We start from the raw sequence: 24,800 nt of genomic DNA on the forward strand, positions 1-24,800 counted from the left end.
GTCAATATTACAGTTTAGTGAAATTCTGAAACCTGAAATCTCAACTCCTAGCACCACCCTGAAGTTTGAGTTACTTCACAAAACAGTTTCTTACTTCAGGTCAATTTTCTGACCCTAAAGGTAGCTTATGAAGATTGTGTCATAATGGGGGCTACCCTAAATGCTAAATTGCCCAGTGATTCGGCAAGTGAGTTTCCTGTCATTACCACTACCTTGTTGTCATTACCGGTTCTTTAAGATTTTCTTTTTATATCCAATATTCATTCCACTGGGAAGAATTCTGTCTACTAGTACTGTAGAAGGTCATCCAAAACAGCTAAAGAACGGCCAAATGAAGATCAATACTATGTAGAGTCTTGTGCAACATTCAGGGTATAAATTCCAGAATTTACACAGACTCTTACAACATAAGACTTGATCTCCCTTCGGCTGCAGACAAGGACATACATTACATGGCCATGGGTTAGTTTTTCACAGCAGAATTTTGAAGTACATCAGGTTTTCTGTTGCAATCCTGAACAACTGTTTTACATATCTCTGTATATGTTTTCAAGGATTTCATGATGAAGTGTGCCCTTTTAAGAAAAAAGGCTTTCATGCTGCTCAACGTTTGTGTTTGTGTGGCATGTCGGATGCACTTTCTGATGAATCCACCTGAAGCAGTCTCACATGTTCCTTTTTGAAAGGTTCATTTCCAGGGATGGTGGTCGCAAGTGGTAACCTTTCAACTCTTTACTCCTTTCCAACTAGAGGTTGGCTTGTTCAAATAGCCCAGTAACAGATAGGGCGATACTGCTTTCTCTGATGTTGAAAGATTCCATTTGAGATGTTAGCTACTTCCTGCTATCTGGACAATGGCACATCACTTAGATGTGTTAATAGCCACTTCATGATGGTGGACAACCCAAAGAGTGATGAGGCTCTCCAGCATCTGTACTGGACTAAAAGCAGCGGCAGACAAGAGACGCTTGGCCTCAACAACCAATGCACCTGCTGCTATAGAGAAAGACTTCACAGATATCCCTGTCTTCAATTCAAATTAATGTTCAGGAGAGTACAATGCATGCTGAGGTAGAGGGTTCCGAACACAAACACAAAAGGAATACCCGGTGTATTTGTTTACCGTGCCTACGATCACTAAAGACTTAGCACAATTTGCACCACAACGGGGAACTACACAGGACCGCTGAAACAGGGCAACAATATTCTGTCATTTTTCATTTAATACAGAAGAGTGGTTTATTAGTTTAGGAAAAAAACTGTCAGGACTTATTCAAGTAAAATTACCTCCCTGGCCTCACCACAATTGTATTAATAATAACGTATATTTGTTCAACAATTCCTCTTCACCTGTGCTGTAACGGTAATAATAAAAACACACTTATAGCACCACACAAGGGAGCAATTTTTATAAGACTGTCAATTTCTTAGAAGTTAATACATAATTCAGCCAATTCTGAAGGCAACAAACTAATACAGCAATTACAGCTACAAGTCTGCTCATTTTAGCAACATATCAAAGGCAGTACAATTTTACTTTATTCATTTTCACAAAACAACCAAAATGACCACTATTTCAGATCTTATTTTCTTCAAACGTAATATATACTTCTGCCTGTGCAGTCTAATCAATACTGAACACCACAGTAGTCTTGGAAAGCCAAAAAACCTCATAAACCTCATAATTTTTCCCCCCTTTTCTTCCTGTACAATAACTTCAGAACAATACAACACAGGAGCATTTCAGATCATTCAACAATTCTTTTCCATCCCAAATACCACAGTCTGATCAATCTTAGTGAACAAGCTAATGAAAGAGAACACAAGGAAACACTACTGACAAACGTCATCAATTTCCAATAATCTCACATTTAGGATTACATTTCCTGGTCAGTTAGGTGTACATTAATTGTTACTACAGAAGTCGCCAACAAAAAATGCCCGTTAAAGAAGCTTTAACCCTCTGCACGGTTGTGTATCTTTTTTTCTTCCCTCTCTCTTCACAATCCAGGAATAAATAACACAACTAAAGTTATGTTTTCAGGTGGGACATTTCTGACAGCGTTGCGCTCGTTGAATGCCATGCATGCAACTTTGTGTGGTGGACAGAAACTCCAATGTATTTAAGGAACTTAGAATCTAAAGGTTGGCGATTTACAGCATTTTTTACATGAGAAATATGTGGTGCAACAATGGTTGATAAAAAAGTTTGTGCTGCTTTGGCAAAAACAAATTGAAAATTTAAATTACGAATGTTTTTAACTTAAAATCCAGGCGGTACATGTATACAGGTGCACAAGCTCTTACTGGAAATTGTGTTGAATGAAGCGGAGAATAGAAAGGGCCACAAATTGAATCTTAAACCGAAATGACCCAGAAACCCTTTTGAACACGAGTATCAGCCTTACACTTATCGTATTAAAAATAGTTCTACAAAATATGTCTTTGTGCGGGAGAGTCAGACATTGCTACGTTTTTATTTTAATGTTAACAATCACGAGTGAATTCATTGCATACTTTACCATGTAAATAAACTAACCGTAATGCAAGCAACGCCAGAGATGGCTAATGTGGGGGAAAGGAAGAACAGGCCCCACTTTATCATCTGTCATTGCAATGGTGAAAGCGCACTCTTTACTTCAGTCACAACATCAACAGTGCATCCTTTTTGAAATGTAGTAAGAGAGGACCAAAGGCAGTAATAAAGGAAGGAAAAGAATAAGAAATTCCAATCTGCACAGGATGCTTGTGCAGGTTTTTTCCATGTTGCAACGACATGCATGAGGGAAAGAAGAGGACCTCTGTTAGTCTGAGGGAAAAGCTCTTCACACCCAGGGCCTATTACATAGTGCTACAGTCTGAGCTAAACATTTGATTAAGCACAGAAAATATTTGCTTAGCCAAAAAAAGTGGTTAGCAGTCAACATGTCACATGATGTACAGTCTGTGCCACTGGTTCCAGGGATGAGATTATCATTTTAAAAAATGTCTGAAACTGGGTATAAAAAGTCTGCAAGGTGCATTTCTTCCCATACCAATAATGTTTTCTATCAGATTCAAAATGTCTGAATTCAGACAAAAGTCTGAAAGATCTCTTGCGTCTGGTTCTCCACTGGTCTGGACTTTGCACATAAATTTGCTGACCAATATTTTCTGTCCATGCCAACTGCATGAAATGGATTCCAGACCTGTGTTCCCCAGACCCAATCCCAAATGCCATCAAAACACTGGACTGCCAGAAATGTTCAAGATTGTCCTAACTCCTGCTTATAAAGCATCACATAAGATTCTTTGAACCCTAACAGGGCTAAATCCTCAGATTTCAATATGATTTTACACACACCCTAGAGAGTTAGGATTAGTTAATACAATGACAAGATAGACAATATATCCCATAACGGAACTTCACCGTTCAGATAATTCAAGAAAGCTTAATACTACTTCATAATATAGGTTTAATATCTTTCAGAACATTTAGTGATTTGAGGGAAAATCTCATCTGTGGAAATATATGCCCTTTCCTGGCTCGAAAGGTCTGGAACACTATATTCGAATACCACGATCATGGCACAGCACCATGAACTTGGAGCAAAGAGTATGAGGCGCAGAGTAAACATACATGGTATGTATTAAAAACCAGAGTCCCAACTGCAAATGATTAGCAGTTCAAACTGCATGTTCATGTGGACATGAGCCTTAAGGGCACTCATTCAAAGTGTGCATTTGCAACTTACAGACGTCCAGGATGGACACTGCTCTGCATTTTTAAAGCACCATGGTACACAACTACAAAATGTGTATGAGGTCACATTCACCACAGGCATTCAGATTGGCAGACCATCCTGTGCTGGCAAAGTGTCTATAAGGGCACATTTGAAGTTTGCTGTGGTACGCATTTAGGCATTCAAACAATGTATAAGAACACAGTCAACGTGCGTGCGACAGCACACGCCATCCACTCATTTACAGTACTAAAATATATGATTCATAGTTGGTCACCAACACACTCTATGTACATTTACTATCTTTACACAAATGTTCGTCTGCTGACATTGTGCTGTTGTCGGCGACAGAGGCTGTGTTAGCATTTGTTGTGGCAACATTACCCCCTCAGGGTACGTCCAGCGCCCGCAATAACTCTTCTCCCTGTAGCAGTCCCGCCGAGGCCTGCAGGGGCGTGTTGACGTCTAGGTCCTGTCTCGTGATCAGCGGCAGGCAGCTCAGGAGGTTGTTGCTGTCCACCAATCCGTCCTCGGCATCACCTGGCGAGGGCTGGGCCTGGAAGAGAGGGAAGTGTTCCTGACCGCCGCTAATAGAAAGCAAGGACTTACTGGCGTCAGCCTTGTTGGTTCCACCACTACCTACTTGTTTGTTGACCACCTGCCGAGTAAAACAACACAAACATGATTAGATGAAAAGAAATTACTTGATCACTTATCAAAACGAGTGATTTTTATAACCTACAGAGAAAATAAACTATCCTGTTCTTTTTGGAAATATTTTGAAGGAGGGTTTATATGAAGAAAATTCAGGGATCACTTCATCACCGTTCCATCTGCTAAAAACGCCAACACTCTTAAAACAAAAGAATCTTTACGGTTCATGCCCCTACCAAGTGCACTTTATGTACATGAAAATTTCTTGACAAAGGTTCTTGAAATATATGTCCCTGCAAATTGATATTTACTCCATGATTTAGAGGGTCACTTCTAAATCAGCATTTTCTTCAAAACCATTTACCTTATCAATCTCCACTGCCCTATTGACAACTGTACTCTTTTATATGAGTAAATCAGTCCGTTAAGAACTTTATAGCATAAACATCTGTCAACTATGCACACAAGAAAAGAAATCCAGGATCAAATCCTGGAAGGCATAGGCAGACAACACAAGAGGAACGTTTTAATGATGTGATTAAATCCTGTACCACTAGGGCTCAAATCAGAGGAAGTACGTGGCAACGTACAGTTCCTGCTAAATGGACACGAAGCTCAGGGTGTCTTGTTGAAGGAGAAAACCCGATGTCTCACCTGTTGAGCGACTTTCTGTAGGAGCAACGAGTGGCCAAAGTGATTGTTGATGCTTCTACCAGCTGGTTGCAGCAACAGTGACTGCAGACTGCTTATGTCTTTGCCACGTCCTGGATAGAATTCACAGAAATTTAACAATGTTCAACACTATTACTTAATCAGCGGGGGAAACTTTTAAGGTGTTTTACCAGATGAAAGTCAGCAAGTCTGGACATGTTAATTTCGCTGGCAGATTCAGGATGTTAGGTTTCAACTGATTGGCTTTATTACCAAATGGACTATTTAGCTCCTGCCAATCCTTCAGCCAAAACTTCAGCTCATTTCTAATCCCTGCTTCTTTCTTCTCTGTTACAGTGATCACTAGGAACATTCCAGGGAGCCCAAAGAGTGAATCAATAAGTTATTCACATGATGTTTAGAAGGTGAATCTCAAACCTGCTTCGTTTATGCCAAGTCTTGAATGGGTTGTACCAGTCTATTTCTAGTCATTGCAAGATTTCCAACATGACTTTCTATTATCATTAGAAAATCCCTCATGGGGAGTAATTAATCCATTTTTTTCCAGCACTATATCATTTCCAATTGAATTATTATTTGTCTTAAGTTTTCAATAAAAACCATTTGCATGAATAATTTTATTGTTGAGTTCCAGATGACTTAACCATAAATAAGGCACATAAACTGCAGCTCTGCAGAATTCTCAAGCAACAAGATGGAAATGCCAAGCTTTGGGTTTGGGATGAAATTCCCCCAGGCTGACTTTTAAGGTACACAAATCCGGGTTCCGCATAGCAAGCCAGGCCAGATTCTATTGAAAGTCACAAGTGCTGAGAAGCAAGGAAAGAAAGTACCACTGCATCCTACCTGGAGGTTGTAATGCATCCAGTTCCAGGCCCCCCTTAGAGACGCTCCATCCTCTGCCACCTCCTCTCCCTCCTGGACTGTTCCCTCCCCCCAAATCTGTCCCTCCATCGTTTAGTCGAGCCACTTTGTACTGTCTGGCTCTCTTGTCGCTCCGAGTCTCTAGTTTCCTCTTCAGGGCTTGCTGTACCTCCGGCCTTGGGGGATGCTTCCCGCTGGAGAAACTGCTGTAGTTCTCTGTGGAGGCTGGGCGTCCAGCAGGGCTGACGAGGGGTGAACGGGTCTGCGGAGACATAGGCAGGAGAGGGGGAGGAGACTTGTTGGTGTCCCAATAGCTGGTAGGCTGCCCTGTGGCTGAGGTCGGCCCAGGGTGGTCATCGTCGCGAGCCAACCACAAGTTAGGCAGGCTCTGGCAAAGCTTATTGACGGGTGACATCACTGACTGGGGACTGAACGGTGACCGTGACTGTGGACTATAAGGCGTGCTAGGAGCAGTAAGGGCACCAGACGATGGACTCAGTAATTCTTGCTTCTGGTCTTTGTACGACGGTGATATCACTGAGTCCATGTAGCCATTGCTGTTCCTATAAATTGAATTAAAAATTTGTTGTGTGCCAAGTATGTAGGAAATATGAACAAAGGGGAAAACTTCGGACACAAAGGAAAATGAGAAACGTTTGGCACAATCAAGTAGAGTCAATGGTTAAAATCCCTAACATGCCTAAAGGTATATTTCTGAGTTTCTAATATTTATCTAGGACTATGACTTCAAAATGCACAATCTAAATTATCAAGTACACAAGGAAACACACAAAAAACACTGAGTGGTTGTCTTGAAAACATGGTCTGTACAAAAGTAACTGAACTGTGCTTTTTCTCAAACCATCCAAAGGTTGCTCCATGAATTCATGTTAAAGTAAAGGTGAATTGAATTTGTGTACCTCAGCAACTGTAATTTTGTTGACAAGGTTTAAAATCCCCATTTGCAACTTCAGTTTGCTTCATAATTCTATACAGTGTGAACTGGTCTAAATAATGCTGAAACAGCACATGTTGAAAATAAAATAAGCAATATAACTTAATGGCTTATAATTACAACATGTTGACTTTAACAGTGCAAGTGGTACTCTATCAGCAATTCCAAATCCACCATTTCGCAGATTCCTCTAATTAAAGTTACACTCCTCATGAAGCCACTTACATGTTTCCAAAAAGGTCCACAGGTTCCCAAGTCTCAGCCAGCTGTGTGTCAACCATGAGTTTGTCTCCGCCAAAGTCCAAGTCATCACTCATGGAGATGTATGGCGCCCGCATTGACAAGTCATCAGCGTGAAGTTGGCCACCAGCCTGGCAAATAGCAAATAGATAAACAAGAGATTGGGATTTCTGTTTGCTTGTTTAATTTGTTTTTTTTTTTTGGAGCAGGCAGAATAGCTGCATTCCCACCTTATGCTTATCAAGAATGATTGGCATAGCTGGAGTTGTTTCCCGAGGCTGTGTTTGTGGCTGGTAGTAATACAGGTGTCTATGAGACATGAATTAAGCCACTGGCCAAATGGCTTATGTTAGCACAAGTATCATTAACAGCCATAGCCGCAATGTACCATTCAGCATTTCAAAACCAGGCTCAAGGCTCCTTAGCTATTGTATGGGAAATGACATTACACACATGAACAATGCAAATTTCACAACTTTCACAGCCTGTTACTACCAAAGCTTTCTGCAGACAACATCTGCACCATGGATCACTCTGAAGTTTGAAAGTTAACGGTTAGGAAAGCAGGCATGGTCAAACATCTACATTATGCACTAAAACCTGATTACGGAATGGTAGGTCACATTTTGTTTCTGGAATGGGGGGGGAGAGTGAGATTCCAATCGGTGTATTGTGTGTTTCACAATGACAGTGTCAGAACTCACCTCTGTGGTGCAGTCCAGCATGAGAGGGTCTTTACTCGAGCTCATGGGAGAGTTCTTGTCAGGGAGAATCAAGTCAGGTGTCACCACCTTCCTGGCAGGTGATTCCTGGAGATGACAAAACAAGATCCCCAAAATTTAGAAATATGGAAGGCAGGTCAGTTTATCACCAACTGACTATTGGGATAATGACATCCTTTCACCATCTGCTTGCAGCACTCTCCAGCCCAAAGACCATGGTGCACGTGTCATTTCATGGTCACCTGGCATTAACTGCATGGGAAACAGCACATGCCACAGTGTCAAAGCTGTAACAGCCTAGCTAACTTGTGGAATTCTGTGCTTACAAGACTTGGTACTGAAATTATTCATGAGATTCACGCATGCACGCAATCAAGCATCCCTTGTTACCCTGCGAACTATGCAAACCACACATGCAGGAGTTCCTGCCATGACTCGGCAAACATATATTGTGTACAGCAAGCAGAGCTATGACACTGTGCCGAGCTTGCCTGTATGGCTCCACTAGGAATTCACCAACCATGAGAACGCACATCCACAGACTTGGACTTTACAAGATACTTCCTGACATTGCTCTGTACTCAAAAACTCAAAAATATCCTCACATCATCCCATTTCCACTCAACTTGGCCGTATGACCATGAAAATGTAACAATTCGTACTGATTCTAACTCCCTAGGTATTCTTGCTCAGAACCCTCCAGAATTCTTCAAAGTATGAAGCAGGGAAACCAACGGCAGGCTCTCTGTACTCAAACTTTCTAGATTCATCAAGCTCATGACAGTCAATGTAACTGTAAACTCTCTCTAAACCTCCTGCTGAATTTTGAAGGTTCTGGGAGGGTGGGGATTCTCTTTCCCTAACGATGACCAGCTGCCACAACAACACTTCAGTCTGCTTAGTATTTCACTCCTTTCCTCACCTGGTTTGTCATGCCTCCCCCGTCACTGGTTTGCTTCTCATCGGCACTGGGGGTCAATGGAACAAATGGGAAAAACGGCACAAACTCCTGCTGGCCATCCATCTCGGGTTTGGGAATATGGTCACTCTCGGTGATGGGGACAGGGGGGCTTGGGAAGTCTAGGGGGACCATAGCATTACCAGCAGTCGGGGCCAAGTAGGTCAAATCCTCTGCGTTCACCACATTACCTGACAAAAAGAAATTAAAACACAGTCATTAAAACTCTTGAACATAGACAAGTCCAATGTTACCAAGCACCACATTTTATTTGAATGACAACTCTACATCCTAAATATTAAAAAACATCCAAAGTTCCATAAAAACTTGTTATCAACAGAATCAACGTATACTCTGGAAGCCCTATGATAAAATGCTTGGAACCAAATTAACCTTAAACCTTTTAAGGTCAGATTTCATTTCCAGAAATTTAACGTGCACAGTTTGCTCAAAAGCACACTCTCAACTGTCAACTGAACCAAGTTGGATTCATTTTAACAGAGCTCAGACCTAATTGGTCTGCCCATTGCATGCAAATCAGTAAGTAACATCCCCTCATCACCCAAATCTGCCAAATGGTAAAGTACTACCTTACAGATGAGAAAGATGCAATTAATCGATTTTCGACTGTACAGATATCCACATGAAATTGAGTTGGCGAATCAATTTGGGAGGGAAACTACTTTAGTACCCTGTGACGTATCCCACAAACCAAGCAGACAGCACAACGCTGCTCCACATTCTCTCAACCATGTAATCTCTCAGATGCTGGGTCTTTGGCTATCAGGTCATTTGGAATTCCACAGCCCAAAATACATGTATCCCGCCTTAGGGCAATGAACGCCTGACACATTCAACCCAGATTTGCCTTCATCGTCGCATGCCCAATTGCAAGTAAGGTAATCCACACTGATTATTCCTTTCATGCATGTGTAACTCATTGGAAAGGTCAGACAGATTACAACCCTGGGCCAGATCTTTTTTCCTATCCAAATACACAAAGGGATCCTCTTCAGATGTGACGGTTGAAGTTAAAAATTGCTGACTAACATTCAGTTCCTTCAAGGTCTCCTGCTTATAAAGGTACTTCATTTTCAGACATGGCAAAGCACCACGCATCAACTTCCCATTTAGGTATTAAGATGCTGCCAAATCCAAGCATATTTGAGACAGGTTTAACCACAAGTAAAAAAAAAAACCACAGGAGGAAGGATTGGGAAAATAAGGCTGTGCAACCCATTTTGGTGAAGCAGACCATACACTTGATGAATACACATGTTAAGTCAATATTACCGGTCCAAAAAAACATCTTCAAGTGATGTATCTCCAATTGGAGTATAAAAAACCATCTGTGAGACCGTCAGGTGAGCTTATCTTTTTACTTCCACAGACTGTCGGGTATGCTTAGGCCATTACAAACTATTCTGCTATAGATTCGCCACAGAGGCAGAGTTAATGTGTACTTAAGAAGTGCACTTCAGCCTAAGCAGGTTTCATGTTGTCCTTGCTCTGTCAGCATCAGAAACACTGGACTTTTGATAAAAACCAAAAAACCCCTTCAGCATGGCTGACACAAGAATGATTTTCAGTTGAGCAGTAACACAGCAAGAACAGCAACAGTGCATCAACTGGCAATCTTCTGTAAGTTAAAATGCACTGTGGCAGGAGGCGGCGGCACAGTGAACGCAAGGTACTCAAACGATATCAAACCAAAAAGAAGAAAACTTCAGCCTGCTGGATTGGAGAGGTCAGGGAAGGGGGGAGGAATGTCAAGTGGCAACTCAGAGATTAATTAGTACTCCATGAGATAGAGTTGTAGTCAAGACAGTCCCAAGAGATACAGCAAACGATCAAAATGGAATCCTTTTGTTGCAGTACATGTGAAGAGCCTGTATATGGAATTCAGACTGGAGGTCTCGTACTGGTCTTGCCATGGTCTTAGAAGGGTCTTGACTACAACCCTGCTGTGAGAAGGATTACTCAGACAGATGAAGCTGTACTTACTCTTTGATCCCGTCAAGTAGAGAGGGAATTCATCATCATCCATGCCATCAGGCCGAGGCATGAAGGTCTTCTCTGTGCTCATCTGCATGGCTTCATCCAGCTGGTGAGTGGCAATCACTACATCCTCATCCTCAATGCCACTAAGGAGCAAAAGAGAATGTGTCAATCTCCCAATAGTCTGTAATGATCTTCTTCCGAGCATCTCCGTGTGAGAATGATCATCTCTGCGGAACTTTGGTGAAAGATGGGCATTGTACCAGGGCAAGTCTTTTTTCCCAAGTTCACCCAGGATACTGAGCTATCATGTATGATTGGAAGCAAGCACGGAAAAAAAACAACACAGTACAGTCTGGCTACCCCGGCTTATGATTTTGAGTCACAATGTAACCACTTTGAAAACGAGAGATTGAACATGTCAGGGTACTGGCTCAAGTTGAGTCTGAGTCATTTCAAAACTAATATTTCTGCTTGTCTGTGACAACCGTGTGTTCAAACACTCATGTTGTTGTTCATGCAAACTCAAAACATTCCTTCAACACAACCTCTGTACTTAGGTTTGAATCTGAATGTACTGTCTTATGTTCACACAGGTACACAATTTCTGCATGTGCTGAATTGACACTATAAAGAAGTTTGGACATGTGAACTAATTGAGGTATGTGAACTTAACAGCAAATTCTCACTCCAAACTTAGTGCTCCAGCATCGTCTCTGAAACGAAATGAACAATCGTTCATTTCCTCTCTCCCTCTCCAAAAATGTTACAAGCACAACATTTTGCAGTTTGAATTAAAACAATACAAAACCCTCAAAATACATACAGCTTGGTCAATGACCTCCATTCAAACTGCAACATCCCTTGAAGAGGAAATTGCACTTGGTTCAATGTAGATCAGTTCCTAACCTGATCATGTAGTTGATGCAGACCACGCACTGTGGTTTGTTGGTTTTGTTGTTGTAGATGATAGTAGCCTGCGTCTCCATCCAGGCATAGCCACTCTTCTTGGCAAGGAAGCGAAAGCGTCCACTCGTAGCTTGTCCCTTGGCAAACACTGCAAAGAAGATCGCAGAGCCAAGGAACAGGGTAAATTGTTTTCAGTGTAACCAAGAACAGTTTTGCTTATTAAAACGTTCATTTTGCAGGTTTCAGAAAGTAAAAATGTATTCCTTTTTTTCAGTGACTTTCCATCCAAAGAGAGCACATGTTAACATACATAGTAATATACAAATATTGAAAGATCTACTCTATGCTGGCAGAATGCTCAGTTGCATTTTTGTTTCTGGGAAAATCATTCTTTCTCTAACACACCGGAAGGGATGACGTTAACAGCTACCTTTTCATTGTTCAGATTTTGCCTGTGATCCATGCTTTCCAAATAAATATTAATGAGATACTTTCGAACTAAAACCAGGAAGGTATTATTCAATCAAGGAAAAGCCTGACTATATTTCCAAGTACACTGCTGCACGTCAGTTATGGAGAGAACCACTCATGAAACCAACTGATTTGTGCAAAAGGAAATGATATGTATGCATCATGCATGCTGGTTGAAAGTGGACTGCTCAGAATATACACAGAGTTTATTTGTCATTTAAAGTGTTGTTCTTTCTATATTGATGTACATGTAGGCAGCACAGTTGAGTAATCTTATTAATATTTTCAACTTGGCTGAATTACCGCTATTTTTTCAAAGACAGCTGGTCATTTTAGCTGTGCATTTTGGAACCAGAAGGTTAAGGCAATGAAAGCAGGAAGGTATAAAACACAAGGCTTCCCAACAGGCTTCCTTGAATGCACTGACAACTATGCCTTTTGATTTCTGTGAGACTCTGAATTTTCAGTGTCCCTTTTTCCTGCTGTGGCCTATGGTGTTTTGTCCATACGAGTGCCTGATAAGGATGAAACTAATCATAAATTAGTCATCTCTGGAACACTCACAATCTTTGTGAAATTTGTCAATGGTGTGATTGTCCAAGGCATGGTAGAAATCATAGAAGGATTGGTCCACCAAGTCTTCTGGATCATAGCCAAGGAGGTCCTGAATTCTGTAAACGACAATAAAAATCAACATCATATTATCTTTTTCAAATGCATAACTTCTTCACTCACAACATATAATTCATGCAGCATATTTGTTGCACTGAGTCTCCTAATCTGTATTTTTCATCCAGGATGACACACTGGGAGATGCTTACATGTGGTCTAAACTACATGTATGTGCATGGTGAAATGCACTTGGCCATTAACCCTGGGACATGGAATGGAAATTGATTCACCCTTTCTCAGGGGTAAGGGAGGGGGGCAGAAATTGATCAAATTAACAGCAGGTGGAATTTGACACCATATAAGCTTTCAAGTACCACAAATATCTTAAGTTTTTGGTGCTAACAAAAATTGCCTTATTAGTGACATGTGAACAGTACATGTACATTCATTTTTTTTAATCTAACTGTTTTGGGGAGGGGGTTGAAAGCCTCTGAAAAAAAGGTGATCAATTATTAAAATAATTAACCATTAAATATCTTAGAAATGAAACATACAAAAAACCAGTTTGGAAATTTTTTTTAAGTAAAGTGTTTTTTAATAAGAAGCAGTAAAATTAAACTTTTTACTTGTGAATTGTTTCCAAAGCTGTTGCCATAGGGAGGGTTGATGAAAAAATCATAAAACAAATTCAGGTTCAACAACAAAAGCTCAAGAATGAAACACTGAACTTGCTTGTAGTAGGGACATGAGTGTGCATGTAGGCATGAGCAATTCTCATGTACATGTATGTACTCTATACCATGACACTGAGTTAAATTACATGTAAGTATAGCACACAGTGTGGCACCACAAAGACCTACACTGCACAGGCCTTTTCCATAATCCAATATCCAGGTTACCCTTGTAAGCCAGGGGTCAGGTTGTCTTAAACCTTGTCTGAATGCTTCACATTTTAGAGGTTTGGCACTGAATAGCCTAACAGAGCAGGTGCGTGTGAAGGGCCAAGACATAAAATACTCATGGGCCAATCAACGGTTTGGTGCACTACCGGAACACTGCAAGCCAACCAACCCATGATTAACACACACACCAAGCAGGATATCCTGTTTTCGAAATGCATGCATCCTTCCACAACTCACATAAAAATCTCTCATTTTCATTTGCTGTTTGGTTTTTTAGCATGAGCCACCAAAACCACAATCCTTAAATCCTTGAACTGACCCAGGTGCCCTGGTATCGTATTTCACAAGAAACTTGAGACAAGGAAGGAGGGATCCTGGGAGAACCTGGGGAGAATTCTTGTCTGTGGCCTGACCCCTGGGTTGGAGGGAGCAACTCACATGTAAACATGAACATGTACGGAAGATAAAGACTTCACAATTAAGTGGCTCCCATTTCCTTTCAATAGCACTGTTTGTGTCTTTTGAGGAGGGCTTGCCTGAAACATTTTGTCTTGGAAATTCATGTTTAATTTATACACTAGTTATGTAATATGTATGTTCTTTTGGGAACTTCACATATAACATTAAAGGTACTTTTAATTAGGCTGTTCAAAACAACTGGAACAAAACTTTACACACAGATGAAATAAACCCATACACTACAGCACCCATTTACTGAAGAGAATTTCTATGAATGCCATCCAAACATGGGTTAGCTATCAACTTCCAACTTCATGTGTACTGGGTACCTGTCAAACAAGTCACATGTGTAACTCATCACAAAATTTCCCCAAATGACTGACCAAACTGAGATAGCCATAGTAAGTTCCACTGATTCCAATCTTTTCAACTTTTTTTCCTGGTAAAAAATTTACAGTTTGACAATACTTTGATCTAGTTTTATGGTATTAGTGAAATACATGTATTTTTGCTAGTGCTCTGTGGTCCAGAGTCTGAATTATTTTCTGATTTTTAAACAGATTAATTTAAAAATCTTGAATCTTGTGCAAATTGAGCCTTTTACCTGTCATCGCAGTATGTGAACTTCATGTCCATGCTATGTCTGGTCAGAAAAGTCTGTTCATCCATGGGTATCTCTATGTTGGCTGGATGATGGATGGGCATGGCGATGAGTGACAGACAGCTCAGTTGGGGCAGCCGGTAACCATTGGAGGTCACCACAGAAGGAGAAACTTTCAGGATTCCATTGCAATCCATTGCCTAATAAAAGAAACAGAAAAATCAAAAGGCATATGAAAAGTCATGATCCCATATTTTTCCATGGGTATGGGCTAGAAAACTCATATAATCTTAAATAACCAATACGGGAGGGGGGCACCGTCAACATGTTTGTTACTTTAAATACAGAAACTGTTTTTCTTTGCAAAAATACAAACAAGTTGCTGCAATTGAAAGATATGATTTCAGATTAAAAGGTCACCTTGTATGTGGCCGCTTTCAATGTGACTATCTTCCCTTTGGCAGTCAAGGTACACTTCATGCGCATCAGGAAGCTATGTTTCTCTTGATGCTGGCGCTTGGCCGCCTTGGTGCTGTGGGACTGCCCCATCCAGGGATGGTCAGAGAGGTGTTCCCTGATCTCCTCATGGTCACAGGGATGGGAGAAGTCATAGATGCTCTGTCCAATCAAGTCAATCTGGTCCGGTAAGGATATCCCCAAAAATCGAGATTAATCATTACCACTATGCACATATTAAGTGAATAGGTTTGCGGTAGCACCAGGCAAAGATGTCTCTTTTGTGACTATGTGTGCTTCTGAAAAGAACCGGAGGGTACTCAATGTTTCAGACAGTATGCTCTGACTGTCGTCAGGAGACTACCTACAGGCACAACATTGTATAGTCACTTACATGAAATGTACAGGAATGTGGAAGTACATTTATAACATGTATCACCTTAGGAGAAAAAGAAACAAGTAACAAAATATCGGTACATTCCTGACCCATTCTTGAACTCAAACATTTTAGACTGTTTGGACTACTGCCATATCAATTTGCCTTTTACTGAAAAAAGCAATGGTATTTTATATGAAACTATAAATCACAGAAATATTCAGTCAATAACAAACTTGTTATTCACAACAGCAGAATTACCAAACACTTTTTCAATACCAGATATTGTCTTCGGTTGGGAAATTTCCATGTTTTTATGCAGGAATCAGGTTATGGATAAAATGATTTGACGTCAAATGGACAATACGGCAAAAGGAAATTTTTGTCACCCCAAGCTTCTGTGAATTCCGCTTGCACTGAACACTGTGAATACCACATCATACACAAACACCCACAATGACATGAATCTGACTTTGAAATGTGGCCCCCCAGATAAATCCAACAGAAACACAGGTTGACCAAAGTCCACTTTCTAATGATATTCAATCAATATAACGTTTACAGCCAGATGAATTATGCACGAGGTGAATCTCCGCAGTACCGGTATCTAACAGTACAAGGACCTGCGAAATGAGTCATAAGGCTGAAGGACACATATGCACAACTGTACAAAATAAAAGCAATGTTTGTGTCTCTGTAATGCTGTTGTACACATTCAAAACTGCATGTACATGTACAAGTTAGGAAAGGCAGGTGAACACAACACCTACCGGTGCAGGTGCAGGTACATTACGTCATAACAAATGAAACACACCAGTACATGCTGACAAATTTCCAAATGTTCTAGTTTGCAACTCAGAATGAACACGTGGTTAAAATCAATATGCACAATGCACGCTGTGAACTCAAATTTACGGGCCATTTCTAAGAACTCCAAGTATTTACACGTACTGTAGCTTTGGGGAGGTTTTGGACCCCACTGTGCTACAGTGGCTCACATTTTTAGTCATTCTTGTCAGTTCCGAGATCACGAGCATTGTTATTGTGAGCTCTGCTCACTGGTTGGCACGAAGAACCTGGCAAAATGCCATATTAAGGTAGGTTATTGACCATTATGTGTGCCATTGATTTGAAGTTCAGAGGCGACTTGTAGAATAATTCATACATGTACATGTACATGAGTACAGTGTATTTCTTGCCTGCACTGAACTGTACAAGTGTGACTTATCAATCACATACATGTGCAAATACAATCTGTTTACATTTATGTCACTGTAAGTTTCCTCCTTAGCTGGCACATGTGCAGTGTCAATTCTGAAAAACCACAAAGGGTAAATGACCACCCATGTGTGTCATCAGAAAGGATGGCATTAAATGTGATATGACTGGGATCACTTTGCTTCTGCATCAGAGAGGAAATTCCTAGAAATGGGAATCAGTAATGAGTTGGGAAAGTACGTTCAAGCTTCATGCACTGGTACTGTACCAGTGCGCTTAAGTTTAACTTTCAGATTAATATACTGGTACCAGGCAGTAAATTGAAGAAACCATAGAAAATACTCTCGTTAATTTGCAAAGACACAATAATTATGCTGGAGATATAAATTAAGTAGTGAACTCTTTCAGATTAAGCAGAAGAACAACCAAAAAAAAAAAAAAAAAAGAGGCCAGTTTACAAGCAAGTGCACAAGATAAGGCATCAAATTGATTCCATGTACACTGCAGCCAAATGAGTAAGACATGCCATCCTTTCCACTTGAAAAGTCTTTTTAAAAGGGTTCCCTCCACTCATTTTCACAGCTAGACAGACAGCTAGCTAATCAGTAGCTGTTGGAGCCAGGCGGTAATTTGTCATTCAATTCCTTCTGATTCCTTTCGCTACAGTTCCATTTCTCACCTGTTTGAGGCCGATGTACTGCGAGACATTTTCGGAGATAAAGATGACGTCACCCTCTTGCGACAGCATCATGGCAAAGCCATCCAGAGCCTTGAGGTAGTAGTTATCAATGAGCTGTTCTGCTGTGACTGGAGCATCCTCATCAAGGTCCATGGGTTCCGACTTGATGGCTGATGACGAGAGCCAAATATACAGTGCATAAATGTCAAGGAGAAAGAAAACAAGCTCTCATACATGTACATCTAGTTGCCAGGTGACCTGGATGTCAAACTGATTCATTTAATCTTTTCAGATGGGGTGTACATGTAGAGAGTACTGAAATAAAGTTGAAATGTCTCTTGAAGGTACCGGAACAACCACACTCCTACATGTACGTGTTAATGCAACTATAAAGTAATTCACATCCAGCACAAGCTGCATTTCCAAAATGTTAAGCTGTTACGTTTTCCTTTCATCTGAAATTATGCAATTCTTCTAAATATTTGCTTCTTTAAAGCTTAACTGGTTCTCAATAATAAAATGCTTCTGTCACTTAAATGTAGCCCCCTTCTGTACTACAGAACCGGTATACTTACTGTATGTGAATATTCTATTTAAGATATGGAAATAAACTGAACTAAAACCGTTATATACACAATATGTATTGTACATGTAATTGTATATTTACGCTAAATGGTTCTTTGACATCATACATGTACATGTACATCGACATTTTTAGCTGCCATTAATATAAAGTTTTGCAGTTGGGCAATTCTTATGCAATACTGATATCATTGTTTTCTTGCTAACCTGCTCAGGATCATAGCAAACTTTGTACATGTACCGGTATATTAGTATTTGTCAACAGTGGCAAATGACAGCAGGAATCTAGCTTTAGTACTTCAGATACTAGGGGACGCACATGTACATGTAAGCTGTACAAAACAGTATTTTATATTAAATTCACATTCGGTTTCTGCGCAGAAGTTCACTTTCCAATGGTGCATATACCCCAGTGCATGCCTATGTACATACGTGTACATGTAGTTTGGTCATCTATATAGCACATGTTTCTATGTGTACTGGTACCACTGGAGAATAAGTTATGCTTTTCACTGGCTTCAATCATCACGAACAGAAAAGTTAGTTAACAGAAAAAAATAATGCCAATGGCCCAGTCATGCATTATTTCAAACTTCAAAATTTCAACTCCAACAAAGTGAGCATTGACACCACATTGGAGAACGTATGATTATGCACCTGTACCACATACATGTACTGTACATGTGCATTTCTGAAAGCAATTAAAATGAGGGCACAAGTGCAGCTCAGAGGAGGGCATATCATATCAGAGTCGGGTTATGAGTTATGCAAGGTCACCAGGTGGAAAAAAAAACACAACATGGACATGTATCATGTGAATAAATCACAGTTCCCTGAAGATTAAGGAATACATGAAACATGCACATTCAGTACATGTTCTGGAATTTTTTGTACATGTAAACAGGTACTTGGTTTTCTATTACTGTATGAAGGTTGAACACTGGCAAATAAATCTTAGTGCACCAATAATATACGATCATTACGACTCTACAAAATCTCTAATTACATCAATCACAAGCCAAATCATAAGTTACAGGGATGAACAATAAAAAAAAGTGATGACTTTATAATTCCATCTGGATAATTTGTTACTTAATTTGAGACTGAAGTTGTGGCGTGTCTTGTGATTTTTTTAAAAACCATTTTAGTTCTTAATGATACAACTAGAGAGAGAGGATGTATACAGAGGCAAAAATTGGCATTCTGGTTACGTAACCCAACCTACATTAGAAAAATCACACAAGCCAGCGACTTAACTCTAAGCCAGTAATACAGAGTAAAAACTTATGAGGCCAACTCACAGTCTATTCTTAATGTACAGGTACCGCTACCATACTTATCATTTTGTATTTTTGATGTTTATCATTTTAAAGTTCAACTTAGTTGACCAGAAAAAAAAGGGTTTTGTCCTCAATCATTTACTTTCTAAATTTAGACATTCTTTAACTACTCAAAGATTGTGCATACATTTGTACGGTACACATACAGTGCTGATAAGCATGTACATATATATGTACATGTACAGCATTATCTAAACCCCATCAAACCTTAATATTTGCAGCAACAAAAATATGAGCAAAGTAAAAAATAGTTTTCTCACTTCTGGAACATGCAATTGCCTTTTCCCCCCAATGTACATTTAATGGGAAAGGCAACTTTTTTTTTGAGGGGGTGGGGGGTGGACAAAAATCCTCATTCAATCGGACCTCACCTGTTGGTGTGAAGTTCTGCACTTTGAGGTAACTGAGTATTAGCCTCATGATGCCGGCCTTGTCAAGCTGGGCACACATACTGTGTGGCATGGGCAGCTGGTGGGCAAGCTCGTAGAAGATGGCCGTCTCCTTCTCCCGTCTAGTTCGGGCAGCATTGCGCGATTTCAACTTCCTCTTTTCAGAATTCCTATGGGGTAATATCAAATGACGTTGCCATCCCTGTGAGACATGTCCATGAAATTATTCTGCATCATGCAGTCTTGCATATGTACAGTATAAATCTATTCCATTAACATACAATTGAATCAACGGACAACATAATGCAAGAGCAGCAGTAGCTTTTGAAAACAAAAATTCAGAATTCAGCATAAAACTGTGTACCAACAGCTGGCGGTGCACAACAACGTAGAGCAAATGTGTTTGCCCAGGGAGGAGAAATTCTTGCACTTTACAATGCCGTGATGCCACACATCGTTTTTCTCTTCCCAACCTTGCTCCTCACTTCAGCTCTTAACAGTGACATTTTGAATTTCAACTGAGTATGGCAAGCCATAGACAAAGCTGTGACGCATGTATACCGTACCACAGTCAAGGTACATGTACATGTATGTCTGTGGATCTGTAGGCATGATGTATGGAACCATGGGTAAGCGCTGAACATGAACACTGTGCGTGTAACTTTTACTGTGGTACAAAACGATTATCAGGGTTACTACACCTACATGTAAAGGGCAATTAAATTCCATGACTTTTCCATGACCAAATTATATGAATGAAAACCCATGACCCAATAACGCAATTTCTTGAGCTATTTAGACTTTAAAGTTGCAAATAAAATCATGCATTTTATGCACTTATTTCTGATAACAGAAATCACACATACATGTAGTGTTTAAAAACTTCCATGATTTTTACATGACTTTACTCATTTTTACAAAATTCCATGACTCTTCCAGACCTGGAAAATGAAAACAACTTCCCATGACTTTTCACGGCCACGGGAACCTGTCATGCTATACACTGTACATAGGGTGCTTTATGCTGGGAAATATTCATGTACATGTACATTTACATGTACAGGCACTGGTACACGGCGTTGAAATTCTTTGAATGATTTAACAACTAATGGCCAAAAACATGCATAAATAGTTAAATACATACATGTACATGTATATCACTATAGACTGGAATCAGTTGCGCTTTGCCGAAGTGGCTCTTTTGCAGAGAGCCGTTACATGTACACGTAAAGTAGTGCAGCAAAATTACACATGAAATGTACACACATGAAATAGTAGTTGGGTCTAGACCTTGACCTAAAGCATCCATGCATGCACAATGTACACACTTGAAGGAGTAACAATTCCCTGATAACAGAATATAGAGCAGGCGACCTGTCTGAATTTGCCTAATGACTGGAGAGAATGTTGTGCAAACTAAGTAAAAGCTGGGTCCCTGGCTGATATCACGGCTGTTTGCACATTTTAGTGACAGAAGGTTTTGATTTAGTTTCAACCCTCACTGTACATGCACATGTACCAATCATGCTCTAAACTCAAACAAGTCGAAGCCAATATACAGTAATATCAGTCATTTTCTTTACATAAATCAGTACAAATTTCTCTGAGTCATTACAGTTTTGTTCAAACTGCACATTACTAGGTTTAAGTGAAGGTTCTTTCACATTCTTCAATGACACAATTAAATGAATTTGACCTGTAAAGCATGTGATTTTTTGCCTAATTTCACAGAGTAGTGTCTGTTTACTTTTGTTATTTGTTTATATTTTCATACCATTAAGAAACTGGGTTTTACTTGAAAGTCACATACAAAATCACAAAATATGTACCCGTATGTGTAGAAAATAGGCATACACGTACACATCTACATGTTACTGGACACTGAAATTCAGGGATTTGAGTCTGATATTAGGGTTGGACCACAAGAAGAAAAACTACACTAATTATGTGAAAAAATGAAAAATTTCAATATAAAACAAAAGTATGGTACACACAACAAAACATGATACAAAGGACAAGGTACATGTAGCATTGGACAAAGATATACAGTAACAGTCATGTACCCTACACATGTTCAAGGGTTTATTCATGTACACGTACATGAATTATTCATCAAAGTTGTGTTTATAAGAAGGGTTCAATAATATTACCAACGTTAATGTTTTACGTACCGGTACGTTAACCCTGACCAATATTCCCTCTAAACTTGTTTTTCAGAAAGGGGAAACATCCTGTGGACATGGGTAAGTCCTTAGAATGTCTTCCCTTCCTGCTTCATGTGGACATCTTTTGTTCATAAGTCTACCCTACGTATGTAAGGTTAGCGCATACAGTCCATCACTTGCTGTTAACCACAAATGTAAAATTTGTTGCATATCTGACGAACCAATGAATATGAAATATCACTGTTTTGAGAAAAACAGGTTTTATTTAATTCAACCCTCTTTTGATCTCTGTGTAAAAAAAAAAAATACAAACTTGGTCTTTGAAATCATTTCCTAATTTGTTTTTTTGGCTCTATGAGCAATACTTTGTTTGAATACTGCTGTCCAACCAATTCGTCAGTTCCTGAGATAAAATCTGAAAATCACCAGAATGGTCTATTCGCCGCTCAGTTAATTATTATTAAAAGGCACCCTTGGTTTAGAGATGGTTCTGGGACTAGACTCCTACCCGGTACATGTATGAAACGATTCTTTCTGGCCAGCTGTGATTAGAAAGAAAACAATGAAAGAAGGCCATTTCCAATGTGCAAGCATTAACTTGACACACATATACACATTATTACAATAACTCCTCGGTTCAGTGCTGCATTTGGCTGAAGGAGACCATGTTCAGGATGCTGAATTCGGTGTTCTTAGGCGACCTTCTTTAGATTTTGAGCAATTTTGTTGAATCAAAGGAACATAATGCACAAATGACAGACTTCACCTTGAATTAAAGATACTAAACGGCTTGAATATACATACATATACGTGTATATTTTATGTTTGTGACTGTTTCATGAACTCGATACCAAAATACCAATTGGAAATTGTTACATCTTCCTCCATTTTCATACTCTACTTGTATCAAGGGCTGTATTTACTCTTTAAATTTCATTGCATCAACTCATTTCAGCCTTGTCTTTGATTTTTCTGTACTGTGGTAGTCCATGCCTTGAAATACATGCATATCCAGCTGTACTTCAATTACAGATTCATGCCTGTGTCACTCTACGAAAGTCTTAATGCAGTGCGTCTGACAGTTCTGGATTCAGTTTTCATAACAACTGAGCACTACAAACATCCACCCATGTGTGGAATTTGTGGCATCATTTTGTCACAAACATCTCCACTTTTGTCTGAACAATTGGTTTCTTAAAAAAAAGTTGATTTAAAGGAAAATAAATCCCTCTTCTTGAAGAGCCTACAGGACTGAATTCTACAGATGCAAATCACTCTCTACAGTTGCAAACAACTTTCATGTACAATATCATGAACAGCTGTCCCAAGCATTCATCAGTTGTTCAAAAATAAGGAGTCGAAGTTTACAGCAAAGGCCAGAGGAGCTTGTAAAATTGAAACTTCGCAGCATCTTGACCCGTTATGTGTATCACATTTGAAGAGTGTGTGATGTACTGCACTGTATACAGCATTGCATGCATTGGTGATCTAAAAGTTCACATACATGTAATGTACATCTCACACATAGACAAAAATCCCAAGGCTTCAGTGAATGTAGGTATAAGTCTTCAGTTTGCTCCAATGGCAAAATATATTACAAGTACTGGGTAGAATCTAAGAAGAAATATGCTACTGAGAAAGGTGATACGTGGTGAAAACAACATTGTAAATGTTAACTAGCCTACATACACAATCACCAGAGGAACGAAAATTTGGCCCTATAATCTGATCCTGGTTAGGCTAGGCCTACGTGCAAAGTTACTGTCTACCAGAAATTTCACCAAACTGTATTGTGCTATTTGTGGTTTATATTCAAACAGTTTGCAACTCATCTACTAAAACTGTACATCTCAAAATGCATAAAACTAAAAGGGCTTGGCTACGTAAAAACTAATTCTTAGCAGTATTGCCACATGAAGTCTTGAAGAGGCCATGTCATGAAATAGTGACAATGCAACCTTACACTGCAGTAAAGTAACATGAATCATCAAACAAGTATTAAACAGAGAAGACTTGCTCCAACAATTAACCCTATGCCTCAATGAGCCTCACTGAAATCACAAATATTCCTCCATGGAATAACTGGACACCATACTAATACTGCCATCCTGGTCATACTAACGGTTAAAATAGGCAAATGCTTGGATGTTTACCTTCTCTTCTTCTCTTTTGGTTGTGCAGATGTCGACAATGTCATTATTGTTGAATTCGAAGTCGGCATAATATTTCCGGGTTTTTCCTCCAATTAGTGTCTTCAATAGGCAGATTAACAAGTCCCAGGAACGTGTCCAATCAACAGGTAACCACTGTAGATAACTGAGAACGGGTTTTGGTCTTGAGTTTAACTGTACTACAATGCTAGTCCAACATGTAATGGTACAGTCTCAGAACACTGCTAAGGATTGTCCGCATTGCATGTTTTACTTCACGCGTACTGCAGTACTGCCTGGCTGTACTATGGACTCCAGAGCGATCGCGAGGTGCCAGTGCAATCTAGAAAAATAAAAATAGGCTCAGTGACGACATCGTAAACTTCAAACAAGTCCTGCACGGACCTGTGGGATTTTTGCAAGCCTGGTTTGATAATTATTATTTGGCTTCTTGAAATTAAGATTTTTGACAATGCGTGTTTAATTTTTCAGTTTCATGTAAAGCGAACTACAATTCACGGCACTGAAAACTGCATGCTTCGTATAATCATATAATAACCTTCGGTTTGTTCCGCAGGAACGGGTCAGGGCTGGACTGAATTGTATCTACGAGTCACGTGGTGTTCTAGTGTGGTCTAGAACTTGTCTGGTCTGATCACAACAACATCCAGCCTGCTGCCGTGCGTGTGTTGTGGTGTCGATTTGC

The 24,800-nt window shown here is 39.8% G+C and overlaps 1 protein-coding gene across 1 annotated transcript; it reads right to left on the bottom strand.

Annotated features, from left to right (window-relative positions):
- Positions 1-1,205: 1,205 nt before the first annotated feature.
- Positions 1,206-24,424, bottom strand: LOC110983203 (hypoxia-inducible factor 1-alpha-like). The gene is made up of 14 exons (XM_022242264.2): positions 24,098-24,424; positions 19,762-19,949; positions 17,469-17,638; positions 15,160-15,375; positions 14,743-14,939; positions 12,730-12,836; positions 11,695-11,842; positions 10,792-10,931; positions 8,752-8,978; positions 7,812-7,916; positions 7,093-7,238; positions 5,895-6,475; positions 5,031-5,140; positions 1,206-4,380 (listed from the first exon to the last, which is right to left on the bottom strand). The coding sequence occupies exons 1-14, from the start codon at positions 24,163-24,165 to the stop codon at positions 4,111-4,113; spliced, it is 2,673 nt and encodes an 890-aa protein (XP_022097956.2). The 5' UTR covers positions 24,166-24,424; the 3' UTR covers positions 1,206-4,110.
- Between the last annotated feature and the right edge of the window lie 376 nt (positions 24,425-24,800).

The sequence above is a fragment of the Acanthaster planci genome, linkage group LG01 (genome assembly GCF_054643075.1).
Source record: "Acanthaster planci isolate LZ-2023a linkage group LG01, COTS_SCS, whole genome shotgun sequence".
NCBI classification, from domain to species: Eukaryota; Metazoa; Echinodermata; class Asteroidea; order Valvatida; family Acanthasteridae; genus Acanthaster; species Acanthaster planci.

Excerpts from the sequence above, each read along its gene's own strand:
- LOC110983203 (XM_022242264.2), bottom strand. The coding sequence starts at position 24,165 with ATGCCGACTTCGAATTCAACAATAATGACATTGTCGACATCTGCACAA. Across the intron at positions 8,979-10,791 it reads CTACTTGACGGGATCAAAGA|GTAATGTGGTGAACGCAGAG; the intron begins GTAAGTACAGCT and ends TCTTTTTGTCAG. Across the intron at positions 4,381-5,030 it reads TACAGAAAGTCGCTCAACAG|GTGGTCAACAAACAAGTAGG; the intron begins GTGAGACATCGG and ends TTTACTCGGCAG.